The 15,013-nt window shown below is 43.1% G+C and overlaps 1 protein-coding gene across 2 annotated transcripts in view; it reads left to right on the forward strand.

Annotated features, from left to right (window-relative positions):
- Positions 1-15,013, forward strand: part of LOC138266166 (SEC14-like protein 2) — a 212,973-nt gene that overhangs the window by 88,783 nt on the left and 109,177 nt on the right. For both annotated transcript variants that reach the window (XM_069214635.1, XM_069214636.1), the window contains exon 5: positions 9,624-9,812. In XM_069214635.1, coding sequence (XP_069070736.1) covers positions 9,624-9,812 — 189 coding nt within the window. The remainder of the gene's footprint in view (positions 1-9,623; positions 9,813-15,013) is intronic.

Below are 15,013 nucleotides of genomic sequence, written 5' to 3' on the forward strand. Positions count from 1 at the left end.
AGGATCATTAAACAGTTTATGAAAAGCCTCTTCAAAGCTTTTCCAACTCTTTAACAGCCTTCAGTTCCATTGGAGCTTAAACAGTCTGCAGTCAGCTCAATATTTCCTCCTGAGCAGATACATACAGCAAACTTAAAATGTGTTTCACAAAAGAGAGCATTACTCTTGGCTCTGACATTTGTTAGGAGAGTGGGAGAGATTCAGGCATTCACCATCCAAAAACCCTTTCTCCAGTTCGCAAAGGACAACGTGATGCTCAGAAGCAACCCTAAATTCATTTCTGAGGTACCTGCTGACTTCCATTTGAATGAGCCTGTCTTTCTTAGATCCTTTTTTCCCAATCCATCCTCATCAACATCAACAGAAAAATCGTTACATTCTTCAGACTTAGGTAGCTGTCTTATATTCGACATAGACACGAAAAAGGATATATGCACTTCAGACCAGCTATTTGTATCATTTACTCAATCACGGTCAGGTCAATTCCTGTCTAAACAGGGGATAGCCCGTTGGATCTCAGCCTGTATTGCTTTCTGTCATGCCAAAACCAAGCATTCTCTCCAGGGAAGAGACAGAGTGTGCATTCCACCAGGGGCATAGCGTCAACTGCAGCACTCTATGCTGGAGTGCCCTTGAAACACATCTGCCATGCAGCCGCCTGGAGGAGCAGGCATACGTTCAAGAAGCATTATTGCCTAGATGTGGACACAGAAGTTGACGCAGCAGTGGGACAGGCGGTCCAGAGAAACCAGTTTCATTACAGGTGAGCATGCTTCCCCTTTGTTCTACTCTTTAATTTGTACTGCGTGCTATTCTGATTCAAGCATGTAAATATAACAAAAGATCCAGTGTTGGAGAAAAAAATAGTTACTTACCTGAAACTCCAGTTCTCCAACATTGCTGTCTTTTATATTTTCACATGCGACCCTCCCTCTTCCCCTGTCAGAGGCTCAGTGTATTTTATTCTCACTTGTGCTTTGAAATCTGAGATGTGGTTGCCTCTTGGGGGTTTAGTAGTGCTTATGCTTCTAGTTCTTTGGCTGACGTTTAGATTCCTTCAGATGAGGTGAGTGTGTTACTAAGCATGCTGTTTCAGGCCTATGGCCTTTTTACATTATATACTGTATAGTGTATGTGTTTACAGTGTACACAGCTAGCTCAGTACACCGTGGATTCCCAGCTTGATGACGGGGAATGATTCAAGCACGTGAATATATAGAAAATACCAATGTTGGAGAGCTGCAGTTAAAAGTAAGTAACTAATTTCATTGTGTTCATAAGCCTTCACGCTCTCACATTTGTAAAAACCTTTACTACAAAGACTGGAAAGGACAGAGAGCGAGAAGGCTGGCATACTATCTACTGATTAAAGAGAATTTTCCTCCTTCTAATGGGGATGCCCTCTCTTCAGGGGAAGATTCAATGAAAAGTGCCCCATCAAGCACTTCCACAAAGATAGCGCAGAAAAGGAGACATACAGTTTCCTGAATTGGATTTATTTGGCACAGTGCTTGCAGCCACCGCCTCACAAACTAAACCTGGAGCTGGAAAACATCCCAAAAATAAGATTCTCTGTCCGCTCATTAACTGCGGAAAATGTCATTCAAATGATGATTGACCTTTTACTAAGAGGAATAAAACCAGAGAAAGCACCCCATCAGTGACAAGTTAAAAAACAGACAGTTGGTGATGGCATCATGCATGTCTCACCTATTGTGGTTGACGAAGCTGCCAGCATAAGGGAGACGTTAATGGCAAACCATTCGAATTTGCACCCAACAACCAGGACGTCACAGACTACACCGTTGACATCTACAACAACATTGACGTTAACACTGCTGGTGACAATACAGTTGAGATCAACACCCTTGATGATGACAGTCTACAACAGTATTTACTAAACCAGTATTTTCACAGTTAAATGTGACATCTCCGCTACCTTCCCAAATACTGGAATTCGTCCTGGAAGAGGATGCCAGCAACCTTCTATCTCAGAACACACACAGCCCAACCCATTTGGATGTATGCTGCATCTCACTTTGAAGTTGGAATGGCTGAGGACAAGCCATGCTGTGATTAATATGAAAGCCTGATTATGTACCTCCTCGAAACAGTGAGGAACCTGAGGTGGTCCAATTACCTGTGGCTTTTTTTTATCAACATTGCAACCAATCATGGACACTGTCCAGAGATTTTCAGCACATCATTCTGCAGGTCAGTTTCCTCAAATCACAAAACCGGTTGTATCCATACCTCTACCTCCTCCACCCGCCCCTTACCACCTACACCTCCTTAGCAACCATCACCACCACCACCCTCCCCTCTTACCTGCAAGATAACTATCTGACAGACCACTCTAAACTGCTGACCCCACCAACCCTAAAGGCATAGCGGATTACAAGAATATGGCTAAGTCTATATATTCCAATATGGACAGGGAGTGAGGAGAGCCTCCACAAGGAGGTGACGGAGGTGTTAATGATGGAGAGGACTTCATCTGTCCAAAGAAAGATAGCAAACTACAGTTTACCAAATCCTTCAGATGATATATCCCATGTTCATTCCTTCATGGAAAAGGCTACCAAGAAATTCCAGCTGGCAATGACGTAAGTTGAAACTGGCATGTTTCTGTTATGACTTTGAAGAACAGTCACACAAGTCTATAAAATCCAGGCCAGTCCTGGATTTTTGTCTGTTCTGAAAGGCTGAAGCTAATGTAGACACCTGCTATGATTCCAGCTGTAATACCCCGTCTGGAGAAAACATACTGAACCCCAGCTTTTCTGACTAGACAGCCAAAGCTGGACTCGATCATAACTTGGAGCAGGGTCAAAACTGATTTGCATATGGGTAGGTGGCATGGTATGCAAATAATGATTGACTGGGATACAGGCCAGAGTAATTACCAATGTCCGAGATTAATTCCCTCCGCCACTTTTTTGTGTACTTCAGTGTGTTCCTTTAAGTGGGACGAGTATGCCCAGACGTGATTCCTGTACACACTGTGTCACTGGAGCTAAGCTATACCTGGCTGATGAACCCTAATCAGGTCGAAATCAGTCCTAGGTTTCTTGTGGTATCATTCAGGGAGGACCTAGCCTGGCAGTTGGGCTGGACAGTTCCCATTGTAGTAAGGTAAAAACTGATTTGCATATGGCTGGGTCTAAACTGAGGTGGCATGGTGTTCAAATAACAATGGGCTGGGATATGGCCAACTAATTACCAGTGGCTGAGATTAATTCAAGCATTTATCCACCACTTTTTGTATACTTCAGTTAGAACTTTGGCTGCTCAGAGTAGATCTAAAAACCCCATTACACCATCCTCTGGCCAGACATACAGAGATAGGAGGGCTATCTATAGGCAATTTGGGCCTAAGAATTTGTTCACTCGCTGCAACTTTTATTAAGGCGGCCAACAGTCTGGTAATTCTAGGACATTGTGATCGCCAGAGGTGGCTTGACATTGCACCACAGCTCACCCTCTTTCAGGAAGATAAAAAGGAGACTGCCAAAGCTATCCCCAAAGAAATATTTCAGCAGCCATAATTGATGCGGTAATGGACACCTCAAATCCAGGCTTTCAGCAAGTTGCAAGACAAGGTGTAAGAAGACAAGGCTAGCTCAGATGCACAGCCTTCTATCCCAAGGTTCAAACGAAAATACTGGACATGCATTTCGATGACTACACCTTGTTTGTTTGGAATTTTTCTGGATGAGTACCATAGATCTGGTTCGTCCAATTTTTCGTGGCTCACGAAGGTCCCCGAATTACAGGGGCAGATTCAACCAGCCGGGAGATCAAGTTTCACCATTATATCCACAAAGACAATCCGGCTATGCCTCTAAGTGCAATGAAAGGCAAGGATATCGGAGATAATCAGGATGAAAAAGAAGCGCTTCTCAATCACGCTCAATTGAAAACCAAAAAAAGCTTGACTTAATGCCTTTGCCCCACCTTCCATCTCAAACACAGAAGAAGGAGGGGAGGAGGTTGGAATTTTTCTTTTTGCCCCTGCTTGGGAGTCTGTAATATTGGACAAATGGGTGAGGCAATTTGTTTGCACAGGTCATACATTGGAATTTATTCAAAGACCACCTGTCTGCCCATTCAAGAATAAATATTATCTTAAACTGAAAGAGTTACAACATGAAATTCTCCTTCACCTCCTAAAGAGAGCACTAGAAATAGTCTCACAATTCCACCAAAGAAATAAGAGATTTTACTCCAGATTGTTTTAAATAAGAAAGAAGATGGGACAATGGAGCTGAATTCTGGGCTCAGACACTTGAACAAATATCGGAAGAAGCAATCCTTTTTAGCTGATTACACTTTGGGGTTCCTCTTGATGATCCAAGAAGGTGATTACTTTGTGTCCTTAAATCTTCAGGACACATTCTTCCATATAGCCATCCATCAGAAGCACCAGAAATTATCTCAGGTTTTCGGTAGCAAGACAGCATTAAAAATTCAAGGTACTCCCTTTCAGGCTCAAATCAGCATTTCTGATTTTCAGAGTGCCTTTCACCAGTTGCAGATTTCCTAAGGCAACAGGGTCACCGGGTATACCCATAGTTAGACAATTGGTTTGTCAAAGCTCCATCAAAGAAAGAGGCAAGGGCCTCTGTGGTCACCTGCATCAATCTCTTTCATAGCTTGGGTTTCACATTGAACAGGGAAAAATCATCACTAGAGCCCCATATGAAAATCCATTTCCTAGGTTCAACGCTTGATACTGAGCCAGTAAAGACGTTTCGACCTGTGGGAAGTTTCAAGCCATGGCAAAGAGTCTATCTGCAAATCATTCAGTCACGGTCAAAGAGTACAAATCTCTGTTAGGCCTAATGTCGTGTATAAGCCTGGTTCCCTTTTGCCGACTCCAGATGAGACCTGTATAACAAGAACTAGACACTATTTTCTACGTAGCCTAACAGAGAGGAACGTAGTCTAAGAGACTCAACTTCTATGTAAATGGGCCATTTCTCGCAAGGTTAGCATTGCTGTGGAACACCTGCCAGGTCGCCAAAACAATCAGCCGGATGCACTCAGTTGAGAACTATACGACTGCATGAGTGAGGACCAAGACGATTATATGTTCCGAAAATGGGGTCAACCCATAATCAATCTCTTCACCACAGTGCACAACAAGAAATGCCAATACTTCAGAAGCAGATTTTGGATCCATGTCCCATGGGCAATACCCTTTCAATTCGTGGTCCAAAATCTTTGCTTATGCCTTTTCTCTGCTTTACCTGGTACCCTGGATGTTGAAGGAGGTGACCATGGATTATTGCACTCTGATTCACATTGTTCTGGCTTAGCCACACAAATACTGGAATAGCGAACTCCTACGACTGTCAGCACGTCCAGCCCTTTTCTCTGATTATTGTACTCCAGACTGCCCTTCAGACACCAGAGAGATACTGCACCACAACCTCGAGTCGCTGAACCCGCATGGTACCTGACCACTTAGAGTTCGGCCACTTGGATCTACCAGAAGACTGTAAAAACATCCTAGCACAGGCACATGCTCTGCCTATTCCAAAAACTTGCAATACCAAGTGCCAACGTTTCTGTGTCTGGTGCAGGATCTAAAACGTTCCCCACTTTAAATACAACCTACCAGACTTGTTGGATCCGGCCAAGAGTGTACTCAGCTATTATACACATAGAGTACATCTGGCTACAATATTGTGATTTACAAGAACAGATCCATAGTCATCTACTCTCTCCCAACGGATTATAAACCAATTTATGAAATGCCTTTTCAGGGTATATCTGTATGATGCTCACCTCAGCCAGTTATTGAAACCTCCCTTTGAACCAGTATTCAGGGTGTACGTAAAATTTGTTTCATGAAAGACAGGGCTTTTCCTAGCAATACCATCAACAAGGAGTAGAGGAAATGCAAGCATCACCCTTCAAAGAACCGTTCTTCTGGTTCTCAAAGGAGAGAGTCGTCCTGAGAATGCCAGATTCATATGCAGGGTTCCTATTGACTTACACTTTAATTAAACAGTCAGTATGCAATCTTTCTTCCCAAATCCATCAATGTCCGTAGCAAGATCATTACACTTATTGGAGTTACGCAGATGACTCAGGTTCTGCATTGATGAAACAAAGAACATACACTCATCATATCAGCTGTTTGTGTCTTTTCAACAGCCCTGAAGAGGTTGTCGCACATTATTCTGAGCTTGATTTGCCTCCGGAAACACCAAGGCCAGGCATCCACTCCAGGAAAGAGGGAGGGCGTATTCCACCAGGAATATGGCTATGACTGCGGCACTGAATGCTGATGAGACCTTGCAAGACAATCTGTTGTGCAGCCACCTAGAAGCGCAGCCACACATATATGAAGCGCTTTTACTTAGACATGGAAGCAGAAGCCAGCGCAGTATTAGTTAAGCACTCCTCAGAAACCTGTTTCAATAAAGGTGGTGATCTTACTTCCCGCTCAATTATTTTATAAAGGAGATCCTTCCCGCTTATAATATGTGATTGTTGGACTGGACCCTTTTTGCAGGGTTATCGGCAAACTTTTTGCTGCCTTCCTCCTATTTTTTTCTGCCCTGTTTATGTTGGCTTTAGGACTCTGGGCACTTTATCGCTGCTAACCAGTGCTAAAGTGCATATGCTCTTTCTCTAAATTGTATTGGTGATTGGTTTCTCCATGATGGGCATATTTGATTTACTATTAGGTCCCTAGTATAGTGCACCAGGTTTGCCCAGGGTCTGTTAAACAAATGCTACTAGTGGCCTGCAGCACTAATCGTGCCACCCACCTGAATAGCCCTGCAAACATCTCAGGCCTGCCATTGCAGTGCCTGTGTGTTCAGTTTTAAACTGCCATTTCAACCTGGCAAGTGCACTCACTTGCCAGGCCCAAACCCTCCATTTTACTACATGTAAGTCACCCCTAAGGTATGCCTAAGGCAGTCCCAGGGACAGGGTACACTGTATTTAAAAGGTTGGACATGAACTGGTGTGGTTTACATGTACTGATATTGAAATACTGCTAAATTAGATTTTCACTATTGCAAGGACTATCTCTCCCATCGGGTAACATGGGGATTGCCTTGAAATATCTTTTAAGTGTGTTTTCCCATTGGGAGCAGATCGAGATATGGCATTTTGGCTCTCCGAACTCACAAAGTACAAATACAACTTCTGGTGAAGTTGATTTTTGAATTGTAAGTTTGGAAATGCCTCTTTTAGAAAGCTGGCATTTTCTTGCTGAACCATTCCGTGCCTCTGACTGTCTGTGGAATACACATCTGGGACAGGATGACAGTTGGGCTGTTTGTGAATTTACTCTAGAAAGCCACACAAAGTGAACTGAGGTGTGCCGTGCTTATCCTGATGGTTCTTCCTGGGCTAGAGTGGTGGAAGGAGCTGACACTTGCAGCTGAATAGGGCTGTGTCTGTCCTTACACAAAGCAGTCTCCAACCCCATGGAAAGTGTCTGGGGCCAGGGCAAGTAAGGTAGGGTCTTGTGCACTATAAAGACTTTCCTTTGAGGTTTGCCTAATTCAAAGGCAGAAATGAATATAACTATTGGACCTCTGAGACCACAACTTTAGAATCTTTCTGGACTGATGACATTCTGCGAGGAACAAGAGATAGATGCTGTAGGAAAGACTGCCACTCTGCCTGTTGCTTTGCTGTGCCAGCCTGCTGCTTGCTGCTTCTGTCCTGGGAGTTAAAGGACTGAAATTTGCTTTCTGCATCCTGCTTCCAAAGGTTCTCCAAGGACTTGGACTGAGCTTGCTTCCTGTTAGAAGTCTCAGGGACATCAGACTTCATCTGCCAGCACCTGGACTCTCTTGCTGAGAGTCCTGACTCGCCAAGTGGTGCCAAATCCAGGTCCTGGGACCTTGGGAGTGAGTTCTGGTGTAACCAAAAAGAAACCAAGAACATCAATTCCAGATCAACTTCAGAACTGGCACTGCTGTTGGACTCTGCCCTGCTGCCTGGACCGTAGCCACGCCTCCAAAGCCCCGCCACAGGGTGAGTCCTGAGGGCCATGTCACCAGCGTCATGACACCAGATTGACTCTGCCAGAGGCACCTGTGACCTTGTGGTATGGTTGCGACGCTGACAAGTTGACACCTCACATCTTGACCTGCTGTATTCATCGACCCCGCCGGATCGTAAGGATCCAATGTCTCACCACCAATGCTACATCACCTCCCCTGCAACCACAAGGAACCTACGCCCCACCACCCTGCCTAGCAGTAAGGAACTGACGCCTCACCTCCCCGATAGCAATAAGAAACTGATGCGGCACCAGTTCCAGCAACGCCTCATGATGCCTCACCTCCCCAACTTCGTACTGTACCGGGGAATTGTGCGACTCCGTGACCAGTCCGCACTCCCTCGTGAGTGGCGTCGGACTGTTTGGAACGACTCCGTCAAGATGTTGTGCTAGCCCCAGTTGGAGTTTTTGTGTTTTTAAGCGCTTTACTAAGATTTAATCTTTAAAAATACATATCTTTGCTTGTATATGTTGGATTTTTGTCATTTTGGTCTTGTTTTACTTAGACAAATATTGGCTATTGTTCTAAACTGGTGTGAAGTACTCTTGTTTTCACTGTGTTAGTGTGTGTGTTTGTGTACAAATACTTTACACATTGCCTCTGAGATAAGCATGACTGTTCATGCCAAGCTACCAAGGGGGTGAGCAGGGGTTATCGTAGTGAGGATCCCTTCTTCGACATGGTGCAAACCACTGCCAACTAGAGACCCCATTTCTTACAGCGATAGATATGTACTGCTTACTTTTCTGATTCACTCGTGAAAATATGAAAGATGCAATGTTGGACAAGAAATTAATTACATGTAACTAAAGTTCTCCAACACTAGACATTTTGATGTATCACATGTGGCTCTCCCTCCCTGGTGAAAGGCTCATACATTACATACTCTTCTCACACTAGTGTTTTGAAATCCAAGCCCTGGTGGCCTCCCTGTGAAGTAGTAGAGATTACTTTCACATCATTGGCTTAAGTTTAGGTAGCTTCACATGAGGTCGATGTGCTACTAAAACACTGTTATTCAGTTTTCTGGCAATTTTAACACTGTTTACTGCTATTTATATGTACCGGGGATTCCCAGTTCGAGAATAGGAAATGATTGAAGCATGTGGATATATGTAAGATTCCAATGTTGGAGATATAGATGTGTCTCAAGATGCACAGTCATTCCTCTAAGACATCGAGGTAGTAGTCACCTCGGTGAGAACACATATGTTCATCTTTTACATAGCATGATTACATTCAGAAAACCAAATTTAGATGGTCAAATATTTTGTTTTATACTGAAAGACAGTTCCCATGTCTAGAAAGAGGATGTGTAGTGTAAGAAAACAAGTTGATCCACTGAAGTGTGTACCTGTCCAACACTAAATCATCTCCGCGGAGGAAGTAATTTTTATTAGGTACTAGTCAGTTATAAAATGGTAACTCCCAAAACAGTGATTTGAAAATTGACACCACATTGAGAATAATAATAGCAGGTCTTGTGTTCTCAACAGAGAAGCAATGAAATTCGGCCTTGTTTCTTCACTCAGAATGCAGAGTCCATTTTGCATCCCTCAGCTGACATACTATTTCTGCTTGCAGGTTGTCCAGCTGTACCTGTCTGGTGGACTGTGCTGCCATGACAGCGAGGGAAGTCCTATCTGGTATGATGTTGTTGGCCCTCTTGATGCTAAAGGTTTGCTCTTATCTGCGTCCAAACAAGACCTCATCAAAACCAAGGCTCGGGACTGTGAGATCATGCGCCAGGACTGCAAACGGCTGTCTGAGAAGGTGAGTATGGTCTTGGAAGTCCTGTGCTGTTGTAGGAAGAATGAGCACTGATCTAGGCGAAGGCCAGTGTAGAGCTCGAATCATTGCCAACTTGTTGGTCGCAGATCAGTGAGAATAGAGTTTGCTGTTTGAGAAAGTGAACACAAAGCTAAAGAAAATGAACACAGCTATCTGAGAATGTGAGTACTCAGCTGGAAAGAAAGCAGAGTAATATCAAGAGAAGGCAAGCCTATGGAGTGAGTGCTGCACACTGCTCTCTCGAATGCAAGGGCTGAGTGAGTAGTGATTGCTGTCTGAGATAGAGAACACTGGCTGGAGAGAACACAACTATGTAAGACGGCGAGTGCTGATGCGGGGTTGATAATAGTAAATTGCTATTTATCTACATATACTTACTTTGATAGTATAATGGCAGCCCATATTCGGTACTCAGTAGTTTACATGTTGATATTCTTCATTCAGCATTTGGTAGGACACCTGCCTTCGTGGCGACAACGCCTCCTAATAGTCCCAGGCAAAAAGCGGTCAAACTCCCAGTAGGAAAATTGATTTGAAAAGTTCTTAGTTTTTCTTGGTTTTTTTTCCCGGTAACGTCCAGGACTGCGTAGATTAACAATGTTTGAAGTTTGACTACACCCAGTGGTCCACGTAACATTTAGCAGCAAGTGACACTTTGCACAAGCGGACTGTGTGTGGGAGTGGGGGTGTGAAGGACTGCATGAAAGTGTTACATTGTTGGGTAGAGGATTGTAATCAATCTTGGAATGGGAATTTTTGCATTTTGGTAACTCTTTCCTTTTGAAATGTATTGGACCTCTGCACTGATGATTCAGCGACGAGTGAGAAGATGGCAGACTTGATAGACTGTCCACCCATAAGGCTGAGCCTCTTTTGAAAAGAAGAGTGGTTGAAATGAACCTAGAACACATTCGGGAGGCCAGACACTAGATTGCTGATTACTGACCCGACACTGTGTCATCATAACCAGTTGTGGATATGGCCTCATACCAGAGGTACAGGAATGTCTGAGTGGGCCTCACATTTATACAGTGTACAACATAACACTATATAGATGCTGCTTACTTTGTCTGATGGTCACTAGACTCGAAGAAGTCATAACTTGTCTGGAAATATATTTAGCAAAGATTTTCTAAAGGTCTACAGGCTGTATTTATTCCTTAGTTTGAACATGAGATTTTTGTTTGTTAGGGCCGCTTCTACTGCAGGGCCTCCTTTAGCTGCGGTGAATAACATACATTTAGGAATGTACATTTGCTCCAAAAAATTGCACAGTCTCTGGAGGAGTCAGTAGTGGCAGATGCTTCCCGGCGAGAAAGGGGGCTAATATGGATTGCTTGCAAGCATGGAGCAAGGGAACACTGTCGGAAATAAAGCTTTCCATTAGCTCGTTAATACAGAGGAGTCTCACTGGCATTCTGTCCTTTCAGACTGGTCACTAAGGACTCCATGACATTGACATGGGCGAGCAACCTGCCTATAGCCTGTCTCTCACGCATTGAAATATTCCTTTGGGTTGTTCAGAATTTGATACTGGAGCGGGCTCAGAAATTCATAGGAAAAGAACATGAATTTATGGCCAAACGAAGCTGCCAATAAGAATAATGCCACCAGTGAGTGCTGCAAGACAAAATGAAAAACGCCATTGCTGAGTACAGTAAGTACTCCCAAAATACAAGAATGGAGGGAATGTGCTCATTAGTAGTGTTAGATATTATTTTTCATGGGCAGTAGTAAATGAATGGGACAAACAATATACAGGGTATAGTCAAATTACTTTAGGACTCTTTCTTCCTGGATTCTTCTGGCAACCTGCTTTATGCTTTCCCCCTCTATCTGTCGGTTCTTCTGATGTTCATGAATTACTGCAACTACAGTCTATTTCTAGTATCTCATTTTGACATTACTAGATGTGGTTAACAGAACTCTTTTTCCTTTCGAACCATTCTCTATTCCCTTCCAGGGACCAGATTTTCAGATTCTGCAGGGAGGGGCAGGTTCTACAATCCTTCACTACATTGCTAAACTTGATAGGCTGGTCCCTGAAAAACCTGCATCCCCACATCTGGGCTTAGCAGAGGGCAATATGATGTGCAGCTAGACAAGATTTAAGCCATGATGCATTATAAGAGTAAGTAATTAAGGGGCCTTTATATTATTTCGACAGATGGGATACTCCATGCAGACGGATATCCTGTCCCCCGGATTACAAGTGCATTATATCCTTGTAATCCATCAATTGGGATATCTGTCGTGTTTGTGACTGAGTATCTTGTCTGCGAACTATAAATGAGGCCTTGAATTTTTGTCACTGAACTTTAGAGATGCCCTTAAATTATATGGATATGTCATCACTTTTTGTTTAATCTTTCATTGCGCTTGTGGCCGCCACAGTTATTGAAGTTAAACATTTGTTTACCCAGTACTAGTCAATGTAGTCTTCTTAAACTTGTCTTCTGAACCCTCTTCATTACAAACAGAGAGAGAGATACGCTGTTTCAAAGGTGTTCTTTATATCGATCACTACCAACACAGGGAGAGATGGAGGACAAGGAGTTACTCAAGCATGCCCACCTCTAATACTGCACTTCACAAAAGGTGCTTGGGTCTATGTCCTATCACTATTGAAGCCCAGGACAATGTCCCTATGAATGTCATGTTTGATTTAGGACATTGATAGACATTGTCCTGGTCCACATATCGACCACCCTTTTACGAACCATGCTTCTCCAAGATATTTGAATCTTGTTTTGCCCCTGCTCGTGAAAACGACGTTTGACACCATGGCTTCTTGTGATAAAGAACTGTCAACCTGGAAGATGGTCTTTTTTGGAGCCATAGCATCTTACAGAAGAAACTTCAGGTTCTATCTTCCGAGAACATTTATTTTGTTGTCAATAAAGATACAGTGATTCTTCAGCTGGCCCTATGCCCCATGCAAACAATTGGAAGAGAAATTAATTTAAAACGAGATTTTGTTTCTCCTGCAATTCCAGCTGATGCCATGTGGTCTTTGGCTGAAGAAATGCTACACTGTGTAGATGTCTTGAGTTCTTATGTTTTATTTGGAAAGAACAACTTTCTTCAGACTTTCCAAACATGTTTTTGTTATATATTGTGCTCTCACTTCAGCCAAGAAAGCAGCTAAAGCCCTACAGCAGGGAAGGTTTCTTTATCATTTCACATAATGTTTTTCAGAGACGTCAAGCTCCTTGCACCAGAGCAATGGCAGCTTCGGTGGTCTTGTAAAGAAGTGCATCTCTCACATACATTTGAAAGGCAACACTATGGGCTATTCAGCATTCGTTTTCCTAGCACTACTCTCCGGATGCATCTTTTGAGAAAGATTAATCTTTTTGTCCAGGAACATATGCAAAATGTATTTGCGTAAAGCCTGGCTGTCAGTGTGCTGTCTTATGCATCCTTTCTGTTTTAAAACGTAAACTTAGTTTATCCAACCGTGGACATTAGGATGTCAGATTAATTACCTCCCCTCTTCAGAACACCGGGGAACCCAGCGCCCTCTCCACAAGCATTTCGCATACTGCAACCATGGATGTCAGGGAAAAAATGCAGGATCTTGGTAAGGTGTCTGGTGATATCTATATGGTTTGGGAGCTCACAAGTGAGAAAGATGTCTTTCAAATTCTTTCAAAATGATAGTTTAATTTTAGAGAATATTTTCTTCCTTTCCTGTGCAAGCAAGTTCAAACTGTTTTGCTAAAGGGAAAGCTAAGTCCAAACATACAGTATGAAGGTAAATTTCCTGCCCCTTTTAATATGCTGATACTAGATTGAGTGTGACCCTGTTGGTGCGCAGCTATGGGGTTGATAGTCCTTTAGCTATGATCTGCAATTAGAGCTATTTCAATTTCCAGAATACTTGCTATGAAATACAAAATCAATCAAATCAAAGAGTGAATCTCTCCTGAAATGACCCTTAGATTGTCGCGTGGGCTCTCATTATCCTAAATGAGACTACTGGATTTCTAGGCAGCAGGATCGATAACGGTGTGGGGGACTGAGTCTGACCCACGTGTAAGGAACTCTGTCACCCTAAATCCGGTTGTTGCTCCGGCTAACTAGCAGTGCCTCATTTCTCCCACGGGGAAGAAATGATTGGGCAGCCGAGCGCATGACATCTTTGGAACTTCTCAGGGAAGTCGTGGTCACTCAGATCCAAACCAACTCTCTCATTCACAATATGGTCTCATATACAAATGACAAAGACAGTATAAGTTTTATATAATGTTTTAATAAAACGACTGTATTTTAGATATTAAGGCGTGAGCCGCAATAACCAGAACAATACAACATAGTAGGATTGATATAGTAACCAGGAGAGTAAAACATAGAAATAAAGCTATCATAATTCCTAACCGTTTCTACTCTCCCTCTGCTTGTTCTATTTAGAGCACAGCATGTTAAGCTTTCAGCTTGCCTTTCTGTATCACTAGGGAGACGGACACACTCATACCTGAGCAAAGGCCTGTGATCTGGTTCAGCATCTGCAACGAGGCAGTCAGCGTCTAGTTGTGGTTCCCTGGTCGGAATCTCCCTCTTGCATGTATTGGGACAAGGAAGTGATTTTATAACTAACATGTCATCGTGATCACAAAATGTTCCTACGCATGAATGGCAAGTCTAGACTCCTACCACGTCTATCGGCAATGTACCAGACTGTATCCTTGACTAAAGCACAGAGTGAATATGTTATGAAGAACTCCAGTGCTGAAGTAGGCAAAACAGTGTGATATGAATAAAAAACAACACCGTAGAACTGGCTATTCTCTAAAATAACAGTACGAAGCCTAATAGAAAGCATTTAGAATAAAGTGCACAGAGGCTCTAAGCTGTTAGCAAATGAATAAAATATATTTAGGGCAAAGTGCACAGAGGCCTAAGGCCTGAAGCTAGTGCGCAAAATATACGTAAAACTGACCACACTACAAGATAAACCACTTTTTTAAACAATTTTCAATATTTGTAGGCCATCGCTAGACTGCCTCCATTGTGCCATTACTTTTCTAGTGAGGCAGGCTCAAAAACTAGATAACATTCAATATAATGCCTTACCAGTGATGTGCCAACAGAACCTTCACTTGGCTGCTGTTTTTATCCCTTCCACTATGCTCCACGTTTTCTTGAGCTCTGGGGTTGGTTGTTTGCGAAGGCAAGACTTT

Source organism: Pleurodeles waltl, chromosome 11 (genome assembly GCF_031143425.1).
Source record: "Pleurodeles waltl isolate 20211129_DDA chromosome 11, aPleWal1.hap1.20221129, whole genome shotgun sequence".
NCBI classification, from domain to species: Eukaryota; Metazoa; Chordata; class Amphibia; order Caudata; family Salamandridae; genus Pleurodeles; species Pleurodeles waltl.